Below are 12,298 nucleotides of genomic sequence, written 5' to 3' on the forward strand. Positions count from 1 at the left end.
TGGGTATGGGAGGAACTCCTGACAAAACAAAGCCATGAAAATTTCCCCCTCCAGCTAGAACATACACACCGATTTGACCATCGCAGACACTAGATGAACGGTTTACCAACAGATCGCGGAATACACTGAGTTATGCGAGATCAACGATGCATGTCTTGTGAATATGGAACAAGGAACTCCCTTACGTGAACCAGCCATTGCTTATGAATCGAGTCTTTATCCCACCGTTTGTGTATGACTTCTGTTTTGTACAGGGTATCGCACCCAACCGAGGCATACAGAGCACACATAAGTGATCATTCGACCGTTCTACCTTGCTCTGACAAGATGCAGGATCAGAATGTTGTAGACAATGGATAAACGGCTCCGCGGAATGATCATCTGAAAACTGCATCATTCTCACAACACAAGTGTAACAGATGACTGAATTGGTTTGTTTTGGAAATAAGAACTCAGTCCACTTCGTTTTACCTTACAAGCAAAGCAAACTCAACTCAGAATACCGCTGTTTGGTTTCTGGCTGATAAAGTACGGGGGGAGGGGTGCTAGCAAAAACAGTTAACTTCAAAACGCTTCCTAGACGGGTTTCTCGTGAAACGACAGCGCTCAGTCCACCTGGTCAAAAATGGGAGTGACAAAAACCATGGGATTTTTCAGCCGTTTTGTGGATGAATTTTCCTCATATCCCAAGGCTACTCAGCTGCGTTGTGAAAACTGCCGGTACCCTTTGACAGGAGCAAAAAGTAATCGGAATAAATTTTTGAACTGGCTCCTAAGAAAGGCCACCCACGGTGTTTGAAACGCTGGTATAAAAATTATGCTCTTGAAAGTATTTTTCGACCAGTAATCAACCCAAACAAGTGACCCACACAACGTACCATCCATTTGATCTAATTCATACTGAATAAGGCGCAGATATTGTAGAATGACACAGATACACCTGCCACGGAAATGGCAGGCTGACCACTTTTATCCGAGATTCTGTTTTTCAGGCCGTTAGTTACTGCTCCTGCGCGCACGTATTTAATGGATCATATGTATCCGCAACTCCTGAAACGCCTCAAAGAGACTGGACTTTACAGTAAAGTGGCGGTCTGTGTAGCATTTTAACCCAGTGAGCAAGACTGGGGAGGGGTCACCTTAAAACACAGACTTTCTCATGACAGAGTAGTCAATGCCGAACAGTCTACTGGTGCGTCAGGCACTGTGATTGAACTACCTCGTATCATTGTTCTGGGTTCCGGCTGCGCAACTCTGGTGACGTGGAGGCTGCTGTAGCCGGACAAGTTAGGGGGGTATTGCATTGAATCATCAAGTGGAGGCGTCTGTACTACGGATACCCGTTGATAGTCGCCTCTAGGTGTTTGGTAACGTCCGTGCGAATCTCGAGAAAGAGAAGCCCATAGCTCAGTATTTATTATGTCCGATTATGCCCCAATGGACTGTAGCTCTGAATCTCCCCGACGACAGTTTCTGTGATGCTCCAGGTGTTCTTTTACAATGAAATAGAAATTGTGACATGGTTACGGTGGCTGATAACATGATTGCGCAGGTCGGTGGGTTTGACGCTGCCGAGACTGAGTCAAGTGGTCATCTTGAATTAAACACGAGACCGACAGACAACACAGAGAGCGTTGACAGCAGATGCTGAGGCTGCCCACTGATGCTGCTGTCTCTGAAGATGATGATGAGCTGTTAATGTACCACAGTGCATGTGCTTTGTTGTTTCAATCAAACGGCTTTAGGGGCTTCAAATGTGCCACAGTATTGGGCTGCTGCACACGAATGTGCCTGTCTAGAGCGGATGCTTCGATGGCAGCGATCACAAAGCTATTCGCATCACGAGAAATAGAATGCCCTACATGGGTAGAGTTCCAGAGAAGTGTGGCCAGCTAACCCTGATGGAAATGTATTTGCAGCAAAGATGTGTTAACTTCAAACAAAAATATGGTTTAGATTGTTCAGTGATGTCAGACAACCGGCACGTGATCACCACTGAATCTGTGTAGTACAGTAGTTCAGACTTGTTGTGGGAGATTCCCACTACATGAAGCTGAGCAGCGCCAATCAGGTTTATGTATCCTTCCAAGGTGGATTAGCTTATAAAAATAATGTTGATCAATGCTAACGAATTGGTGAGGACGATGGTAGCTCATTTCTGTACACATTAAGATGAGTTGAGAATGTTAACCAAACTACTCGATGATTCAGGCAACGCTTCTCACAATCGACTCCGATTCAGTAATCAACAGTCCCTAAAGGAACCAAAAAGGGTTCCTCCCTAAAAAAGAAATGCTTGGAGAGCATCAAAAAGGGGAGAAAAAGATAACCAAATGTCTGAAGCTTTGGGATTTGGAAAACCCATGCACGCATCTGTATCCCACTGTGCACTGACGCGGAGCAATCAAACGATCTCAAAGAATTTCTTCAATTCAACCATTCCGAGGAAGTACCGCCGTAAATTCACGTGCGACCAAACTTAAGGTCTTTTACGAAAGGAATGGTGGACATCCGTAGAAGCTCTGTACAAGCTCACTGTCATCACCTTCATCAACCCTGGGTGCCATTTTGGACTTGATAAACAGGATCGCGCCAACGGGCCTGTAGACGTTAGGCACCCTGCAACCTAATCGTTCGCCGTGGTAGTTACTTCCGGAAATAGGCATAAAAACCAAGATGGAGCTGGTAGCTTGAAAAATCCGCGGCAAAAACAGGGATGTAACATTTTGTGTCCGTCCGACGGCCTAAATTTTAAACAAAAGACTTTAGTAAAGAGCCTCTTGGAAGAACCATAGGCCCTAAGTATCTATGGATATCGAAATATGAATGATCGCTGGATCATAAAAGTGAGCTGATCGGAGATAGAAAGAATGAGTGGGATTCGTTAAATCCCGTGAAAATTATTTCTATCGACATTGGCGATAAGACCGAAATGAAGTAGAATTACAAAATTTTGAGAGGAAGAGGAAAACCGGCTGGACAAAAACCATACAGAAATGGAAATAAAGTAGTGAAACAATGAAAAAAAGCGTCGGATAAGTACCGATCAGCAACCTAAAACAGAAGAACAACTTACTGGCCCCATGGAAGTAGATTCGCTCGAGCTTCCGGTGAAATCGACAGCCAATCGATCAGCTCGTGAAAGTGCCTCCAGTTGAGCTCCACAGACTTGATTGGAAGTGACCAAAAATACCTTCAGTGCATGAGAAATTATGATTGATTAGGCGAGACGATCAGCCAAATTGATGGTTACCAAGGGCCGTGGGGAACCCAGCTTACTTTAGTATGGCGCTTGCAAGACCCAAGCCAGCCATGGAAACCACAAAATCAAGACTGGGACAGCAAACCAAGCTCAAACTGAATCGAAGCAGAGCGACCTGTTCAGGTTTCGGGAAGCGTAGACCGTTGATTATAATATATCTGGAGGAAAACAAATGAGAAACGTTAAAAGTTATGAGTGGCCAAGATAGACGCATTTTCAGAACAAAAAGGGATCTGTTGCTGTCAGTGGCGCGACTAAGAAATCTTAAAGGTCAGTGGTAATAAAGTTTCACTCAGATAGCCCGACAGAGTTTGAAACGCGTGAAATCTACTTGATTGAACTGTGTTTAGCCCCGTTTGAGAGTATAATAAAATTTGAAGGGATAAAACTCCTGACAGGTTTATGGTAAAGACAAACAAAGTGAAGCGACCTGCTTTCCCTCCCCCGGTGTAAAAACATTAATAAACATCGACAAGTGGTACTCCTTCCAACTAGGACCCATCCCGCTTTGTCCCGAACCTACGATTGAGTATCGAGTCAATAGAACGGACAGGGAGTTTTGAAAATTTTCTCTCTGTTACTCTCCAATAATGACTGCTTCTTGTCGGAAATAAAGAAACGGGGCCACATCTGATGTATTTTTTTAGCTACGGTGAGTCGGGATGTTCAAAGGCCAAGTTTAGCCCTACCACCGGCACAAGCGTTGCATACTACCCAATGATCTTGAACCTTGATTGAAAATATACCATAATGCGTGGGCTCAATGATGATTGGTACAGCGTGCCCAGCCAACATTGGGAGCTCTTCAAATTCTTGTAAGCTTGATCACTTGATAAGAGCCCAGTTGTGTGACTGGTAAACCAGCTGAATGACCCCCAGATTCCTAGATGATCAAGTTAAGAGGAGTGACTGTTTAGCCGAAAACGATTTTAAATGCAAGGACCACAGTATCGTTGGTCAGTCACAGCTCGCGCAACTTTGGACCGCAAATGGCAAACCTGTAGTGGATTATTCCATACCCGAAGCCCCCTTTGAGTCTCACCATATCGGATTAGGCGGAAAATAGCTCCAATTACAGATCAGTCAGTGAGCGGATTTGTCCCAATCCAATTGTCAATTCAAATGTGAGTACAAAAATGCTGATAACCCAGTCTTGTTTAATCCACTTTGGAATCTCGACGTACATGACCAGGAGGCGATCATGTCAGGTTATGTCAAGTTAATCCAATTCAACTGTTGGGTTATCTTCAACTACGCGGAGTGTGACAGCTGACCGGTTTGCCGACATTGGTTTGCCATCGAATTTAGGCTTCCTATTTTATTTTTACGTGGAGATATCTGAAGATGACCAATTGAACGGTCCAAGGGAAGACGAGACAGTGGATTACAGGTAGTAGAAGACTGACTTTAAAATCTCGGAAAATTCTCACGCCATCTGCTTCAATGGTATTTCACGGACATTGATATCCCCAGAGGTATCCTAGGTCTGCTGCTAATTGTTAGTGTTATTTTCAAACAGGATCAAATGCAGAATGATATGGAACAAAACAAACAACAGATTTACCATAAAAACAAATATGCGGCTTGAAAGCAATTCGGTCGTCACAATAAATCAAAACTTTAATATGGCCCTCCGAACAAGGACTTTATCTGCAAATGATAGGCCCATGGTTGTTCTGGACTGATGTAAACCCTGGGAAGATGAATCTTTCTTAAGAACTCTCAAGCATGTAGAAATGGGTGTCAGATTCATAACATTTGAAACGTCAAACAGAGAGGAAAAGTCCACTATTACTGATCAGCTCTACTGAGAGCAACTTGAATCCACAGCTCCCAAGCCTTGTTGTAGGGCAGTATGTTCCAGGTAGAGGAATGGGAATGTAAATTCCATAGATCCCAGAAACACCTTCAGTCAGCCCGAAAAAGCCTTAATTATTACAGAACTATGAGCCCAACTGTAGTGGCGCTGGTTTATATCTGGTGAAGATCAGTAAGGTGAAGTTTCCCTCGAGTATATACGAGCTACGTATTGAGCAATTGTCATTCCAATTCCTCCAGAAACTAGTTGATAGTCTCATCCTTAAAAAAATAGATGATGGGCTCTATCATGAAAAACTGGTTCGATGGTGCGTGAGGGAACTAAAACACCGCGCAGGTGTATTAAATCAAAACGCACACCAGTAAAGGTATAGGTCCCTTTCGGACTAGATGATTTAACAAACCTTCGTGAATGAAGTAGATGAGAACTTGAATCAACGGTTCAAGTGAAGACAAAAGCTCTGAGCGAAGCAATTGTTTTTGGCCTGACTTGATGATGGAATCCAATCTAGGGTCCGATATACGGTAGCAGTACACTTATACGGATTTCCACATACGTAGCAGATCAGAGCCGAGACACATGCTATATAGGTTGATGAACCTATCCAATGCTAATACAAAGGCATAGAGTTGAGCAAAACAACCAGCACGGGGACGAACAAAAGCGTTAAAAAATTCAGACACCGTAGAGGACGAAGCAGCACAGTGATTAAATAAGTGAAAATAATAGTGGTATAGGAAAAAAAATAGAACAAAAATGAGAACACATCCAGTGAGTGCATTCGAGAATTGCACTGGGCTAAGCGGGGTTAGGTGAATCGATCTTACCAGTACGAAGCTGTGGACACATTACAATCGGTGTTTGGTGTAGAAAATTGTGTGAAACAAAAACCTGAGAGAGGAGCACTGTGGACAACTCGACGGCATCAAGTGAGGACGACGTGGAAAACTAAGTGACACTGAATCCACTTTGATAAATCATTGGGTGATGTTTTGTAAGAGAGATGGTTGGTGATTATGTTTGTCTTTGTACGAATTTCGCAGGTTGAGTGAAGGGAAAAAACGTCCCTTGGATAAGCGGAAAAGTGCAGGCTCGGGTGAGGGTGTTGATAGGTATCAATCCCCCTCGGAAAGCGTGTTTGATGTCGCTACTGGTGACAAATACCTATGGCACAATGCCACTGTAAGGGACATTGAGATGTTAAAGAGATCACAATACCTGTTTCGTTAATAATATCATGTTCAGTTTGCCCTGAAACAAACCACAAGTTCTTGTTATAGTTCTATTCAAATTTCAATGAAACAGAAACTACAAACCTGAGGAAACACAGGATCTTGTTAATCTGGTGTGTCCAAACGACACTTTCATCTTTGAAGACGAATCAGAAGCTCTGTTGAATACACTGGCCACCATAATACCATCTTTTGGTATGCATCTTATACGTTCAAAGTGCAAAGTCATGTTTCAGAACTTGCAGTCCCTGTGTCAACACTGATTTTGCGGTCTATAAACATGCACCTTATAATTCGAGTGGAGGGACTGAAGGTTATGGAGAACTTCGCAAACCTCTGCAGTTGTATCAGCTTTGAGAGAAGTGTCTGATGAGGTCAAAACAAGAATCTCAAATACCCGAATGAAGTTTGCTAACTTGCATCAAATGCGGCGTAAAACGGTACATCACCGGGTCGCGTGTATCGTGTAAGGGCTTTGTTGTATGGTTGCGAAACATGGTCTGTGCGGAAAGATGATGTGAAGCGTCTTCAGGTTTTTGACCAATATGCATCAGAAACGTTGCTAGTGTAGGATGGTGTCGACGAATTTGTAACGAGGATGTGAAGCGGGTAGTTCAGTCGCGGAAAACATCCACTACCATCAAGTACAGTGGCTCGGCGATGTGCTACGCATGCAGAAACTTCGTCTGCCTAGACGAGTGTTGTTCTCCATGCCTCCTTCAGAATGGCGCGATCCTCGTGGTGAACAACGTATGACTTGGCAAAGGGGAGTGAAACGAAATTACAAAGAGTTTGCGTTTTGTCGGTACGTTGCGCTTTCTAGGATGGGTCCCCGTGACCCCTCACGCGTTTGTTTGGAGACCTTGTGGCTGACCGATGTCAGTGGCGTTCGTGCTGTCAGTTCCTTTCCAGATTGTCTGATTGATCGTCTGGAGGTGTAAGCACCTCAGAAAGCCAGTGATAGGCCAGCACTAGGTCTCCACCCCTCACGCACTCTTTGCCCTTAGTTCTAAGGCTTTGAACCCCTGTCTAGGCTTGAATAACTTGGCAATATCCCAACCCTCGTGCTTCCTTCGAGTGAGATGGCATTTAGGTACCGAAAGGGTGCTACAGCTGAACGTTTTTTAAGGCTGTGAACATAATCAGACAAAATTTATGGTTGTACGGCAGTGAACCATCACTGATGTTGGTGTGTCTGATGATGGTGGTAATGATAGTGAAATACAGCAGGCAAATCCGGGGATCTTGATCTACCAACCGGCAGCACGAACATGGTACAAAACAGTGCAGTCCCATCGGTGGTGTAGTATCCATGTGGAAGGCAGATGACGATGTTGACAGCAGATGATCGAACGTCTCAGACACCCGATATTTGTACAATGGTGTCTAGGTGCACTGCGGTACCGTTACTCAAAAGATGAAGCTGGTATGCTAGAAGATCTAATTTATAGATTGGACAGGCTGTGACTGGGTAATGAAGTACCGAACACCTAACGGAAGCTATCAGCCAAGTTCTCGTATTTTGCCGACCAGAGTGGAATACCAAAAATCCACGGAACACGTGGTTGGAGATCAGTGATCTCAGTGTAACTACCCTATTCACTACTTCAATCACATTTGCTTCCATCTACCTCAGTTTTCTGCAGGAAGCCTGGGGTTGAGGCAACTGAGACGGACGTACCATCGTCAACAGACTGAAATAGACCTAACATCACTTCATGTACATGAAGCAAAAGATTTCAGGAACTCAGACTATTTAACAAACCGCAACTAGCGTAAATTTGGCAGTACACTGATGCCGGATTAGAATCAATCATCTAGGATGATACACAATACACAGTGGACAACTTCACAAACGAGTCCAAAAGCAGTATCTTCCATTAAAGGAACCTCAGTGGGAGACTCTTCAAGTTGGTATTGACACAGACACGAAGCTTATCCGCGGCACATATATTAAGTAGAATGCAATGCGTGGATATCATACCCATTGATTGCCAGTTTTTGGTCACATTAGGAGCCTTAGGTTTTTGTGAGTGTTGGCCCGTTACGAATCCAAGCAGAATGGAGTTTAAAGCTGACCACGGATTGAGCCTAAGATAATCCCAAGTACATAGCCGTCTCGGATACTTTTTCTTTCTCTCAAGCGATCATCCGACTATGGCTTCCTCCCTAATAGGAAAGCATGGCTATGAACGGGGTGTACGAAGTTCAAACGGACAATTCCCAGAATTAGGCGATCATGTCTCTATAGGACTGATACTGTCCATATTTTTCCTATTCATTATACTGCGAGAGTACTGCATGAACATACAGCTGAGCACGCACAACCATGTTCCCGAGATTTCATGAAGAGTGCAAGTGACGAGGCTTCGCAAAGCCGAACTGTTTCGGTTCGAATTCACACATAGGATTTCGCTCGGAATGCACCTGTTCCCGTTCCAACTGGGTTTTGTTCCGTCCCCACACTGGATCGACCGATCAACAATGAGAGGAACGCCCCTGCTAGGAGTCGTTTTGGAAAAACGCTTTGTTTCTTCGTATTTTTAAGTGTCTGAGGTTGTGTGAGAAAAGACCCGGATGAAGCAACACCCCGAAGGATCACATGCATCTTTTGTTTCTAAAAAAGGAATTACGACAGCTGTACCACACACAGTGTGGAATATTGACCACATGACAATGCAACATGAGGTGAGCGTGATATTAAAATGATATACTGGAAGTGTGCGCAACAAGTACCGTATTACGTATACCACCGAAAAACTATACCACTTCTACAGTGATTGTGATTTCACGTGTGGCTCTAGAACGTGTTACCGGAAAAAAGGTTGAGGGTGTGTGTTGATGCAACTGAATTCCGAACACTTGGCTCGTGATGCCACGAGGTTCACGTGTCAGCAAAATGACGTTGAACTTGATGTTGGCCAGCAATCGCTGAGTTACTTCCTATAAAACGGCAAATTATCATTTTAGGCCAAACGGAACAGATTTACAATAGTGAGCGGGAAAGTAGGAGCTGCAGTAGAATCCCTAAACGCTTGTGTGCATTGAGTAGGGTAAAAAGAAAGCTCCCAAGTCTGTCCTATCACAATAATGGAGTAGGCCCTGTAAACTGCTTTGAATGATCACTAAAGGGGGAAGACCACCCAACCATAGTCACATACACATGAGGGACAACCAATGGAGACAATCAGAATATAACCAGGTCAAAAAAGCACGCATTCTCATAAAACAAGCATGAACATTTATTGAAGACTGGGCGAGATTTCCAGCATCTGCTACGTACTTGTCGATCACGGAATGGTACTGTTCGGAAAAAGTTTTCGGTGGATCAAGAACAAAAGCTTGGTACCGGCGAATGTCTCCCGGACTATATGAACAGATTCTCGTCATGAAATGATTGAGGAACCCACCAAAAAGTGCTTCCTTAAAAGGGCAAGGTGTTTACAGGATGCCTAAATACACTACCTACTTGAGAAGCCCGGTTCATTGAGACAAAATAACATAAATACTATTACAAATCAGACGTGAATAGATATAGTGGTCCGTCAGAATATCAGTCGTTCCAGTTCGATCTGGCATCACATTGTTTGTGTGACATTGTTGACATTTTGGCCAACATCGGAGGCCCTTAACAATTTACCGTTTGTAATCAATTAACTTGTTTCACCGGCCACGGCAGGCAAGAATCCAGAAAAAATCTCAAAAACGCGTGAATACGGCGATCTATGCGACGGGCATATGAAATGCAACGAAGAACATGAGTAAACGGCACTCTTGCCGGAAATTTGTTCATTAGTTTACAGTCATACACAAAATATGGAACGAAGTCATATACCATCATTCTACCTAAATGCATTCAAACCAGCTGGCCAAATTTCACGGCTCACTCCTTCCCCGTTTTGTTCTTATCACAATTGTCAGTAGCACATCTAGTCTGTAGAGAAAGACTATAATCTATTTCGAATATACCGAACAATCATCTGTTGCCGAATGGTCTAAGGCTGCGGTCCCACATGTAGCTGACCCGTCACACAGTCCGTTGCTATTGGTAACATCAGGTTACCAGCTACTGTAGTACGGTACCACAGTAAAACCTGCTTATGGCGTGATAGGGTCTTGCTTGCTTGAGAATCAGAGTAAACGAGTGAATACGCCATTCAGAGTTTGGAGTTACGAGTGGTACCGCAATACTGCTGCCTGTAAGAGGTGCTGAACAAGGTTCACCTGTGCGAGGCTTACGACTTACACAGCCACTAAAGAAGGGACTGTGCTGACGGCCCAGAAGAACAATACTAATCAACGCGAGCGTCCAGCATATGCGCTGGTGCAACACAAAAAAGATATTGAAGAACTGTTGTTTTGGTGAAACAACACATGGCAACATGTTGAATGCAGTCAAGAACTCGAGAACTTACCGGTGGATGGAGTCTAGAATCACAGGTAGCTGACATATTACATCGCCACTCGAGAGAACCTGACACAAGCGCTCCTTCAGAAATCCCCATTCTGCATCAAGGTACTGATTTAGCTGCGCCGAAGGAATCGGTAAAAGACGATCGGAGTATCGAGTGAAAGGTTTCTTCACTTTCGAGTTTACTCCACCAGTCGGGAGTGCGTGTAGGTTGGCCTGCAAGTTTCAAGCGTTTGTGCAATAGATATAAGCCAATTCAAAGAAAAAGATGTGTGCTTGTGGGAAGCGTTTCGTGGCTCAAAACGTTCTACAAAATTAATTATTGAGGTGAATGTGTCAGTCACCAGAGCAAGGTTCTATTCGAAAAGCCATTTTGGACTCCCGTAATCCGCCACAAAAGTGGATTCCCAACTAATATCCGGGAGAAAACTTAGATAACCACAAGCGCTTGCTAATAACAATAGCTATCACGCTGAATTTCATCCCATAGACGCCAAGTAAACGAAAGTGTGAACAGATTAGATGTGTCAAGGAGTGTGGATGATTTGAACACAAATCTTCAAGATCCTTTCATTTACTCACTAACAACTGAGGCACTAAGACTAAAGAGGGAGACAATGAACCCACCGAGAGAAAGAGTAGAACCTGGATAAGGATGGCACGGCGAATGTTTGACAAAGAAGAGCCACTTTGGTACTTTCACTACTCAAAACTGATCGTATCAATACAATCTCAGGTGCAGTAAATTGCGCCTGATAATATTTATTCTTGCCCCAACTAGTCTTATTTGCCACTATCCAGTATTCCAATTGTCACCGCTCAGTGCTACAAACAGATTAGTATGAGCAGATGAAAACTACAAGACAGCAGGCTCCATCATCCAGCACAGAAATCACCCGCTGGCACGACAGGTACAGTCGGGTCACACAAGTCGGTGCACACAAGACTCAAACCGTCTACAGCACATCTAGAGAGGAAAAAGGGTAGTGCAACAATGAGACCGTTGATAACCGCTCAGTGACTCTAGTTCTATTTCCTTCGTTTTATAGACACGCAATAAAGTAAGTCGTAAACGAGTTGAAGCAATTATGATGACGTTTGGGCCAACGTCTTCCAATCCATTCAGCTGATGGAAACAAGCAGTATAATAACCCGTTTATTCGTGTTTTGCAAATGTGATCCAGGAAGGAATTTAAGAACCTAACAACTGTTTATTTTGAAAGAGACACCAGAAAATTGGATAGTTTTTTTTTTACTTAGATGGATCCTGGAGATACCGAGGACTAAAGGAGACACAAAGCCTGTCAGTTTACCTCTAATTCTAACGAATTTTGCAAGTCACTCGTACACGTAAGCCTGCACATAAAAACAATGGACAGATCAGCACTTCTGAGATTTACAAATGTTTCATTCAAGTTTACTGAACAAGCACGCAGATAATTTGTGCTGAGCCGAATGTGATGCTGCACGCGTGACCTTGGCGCCAATAACAGCCTCAGAGAATAAGATCGGTGAGTGAGCGTGCGGAGGCCTGTTGCAAGCCATCAGTCGGCCTGAGTACGCTGCCATAACAC

At 43.9% G+C, this 12,298-nt stretch overlaps 1 protein-coding gene across 1 annotated transcript in view; it reads right to left on the bottom strand.

Moving 5' to 3' along the window:
* The window catches only part of T265_12982 (hypothetical protein), a gene marked incomplete at both ends in the record, with an annotated part of 54,882 nt that extends 43,942 nt beyond the window's left edge, over positions 1-10,940 (bottom strand). Inside the window, 3 exons of the mRNA XM_009166596.1 lie at positions 3,077-3,193; positions 3,280-3,420; positions 10,729-10,940. Coding sequence (XP_009164860.1) covers positions 3,077-3,193; positions 3,280-3,420; positions 10,729-10,940 — 470 coding nt within the window. The remainder of the gene's footprint in view (positions 1-3,076; positions 3,194-3,279; positions 3,421-10,728) is intronic.
* Between the last annotated feature and the right edge of the window lie 1,358 nt (positions 10,941-12,298).

This window comes from Opisthorchis viverrini (assembly GCF_000715545.1).
Source record: "Opisthorchis viverrini unplaced genomic scaffold opera_v5_28, whole genome shotgun sequence".
Lineage (NCBI taxonomy): Eukaryota > Metazoa > Platyhelminthes > Trematoda > Opisthorchiida > Opisthorchiidae > Opisthorchis > Opisthorchis viverrini.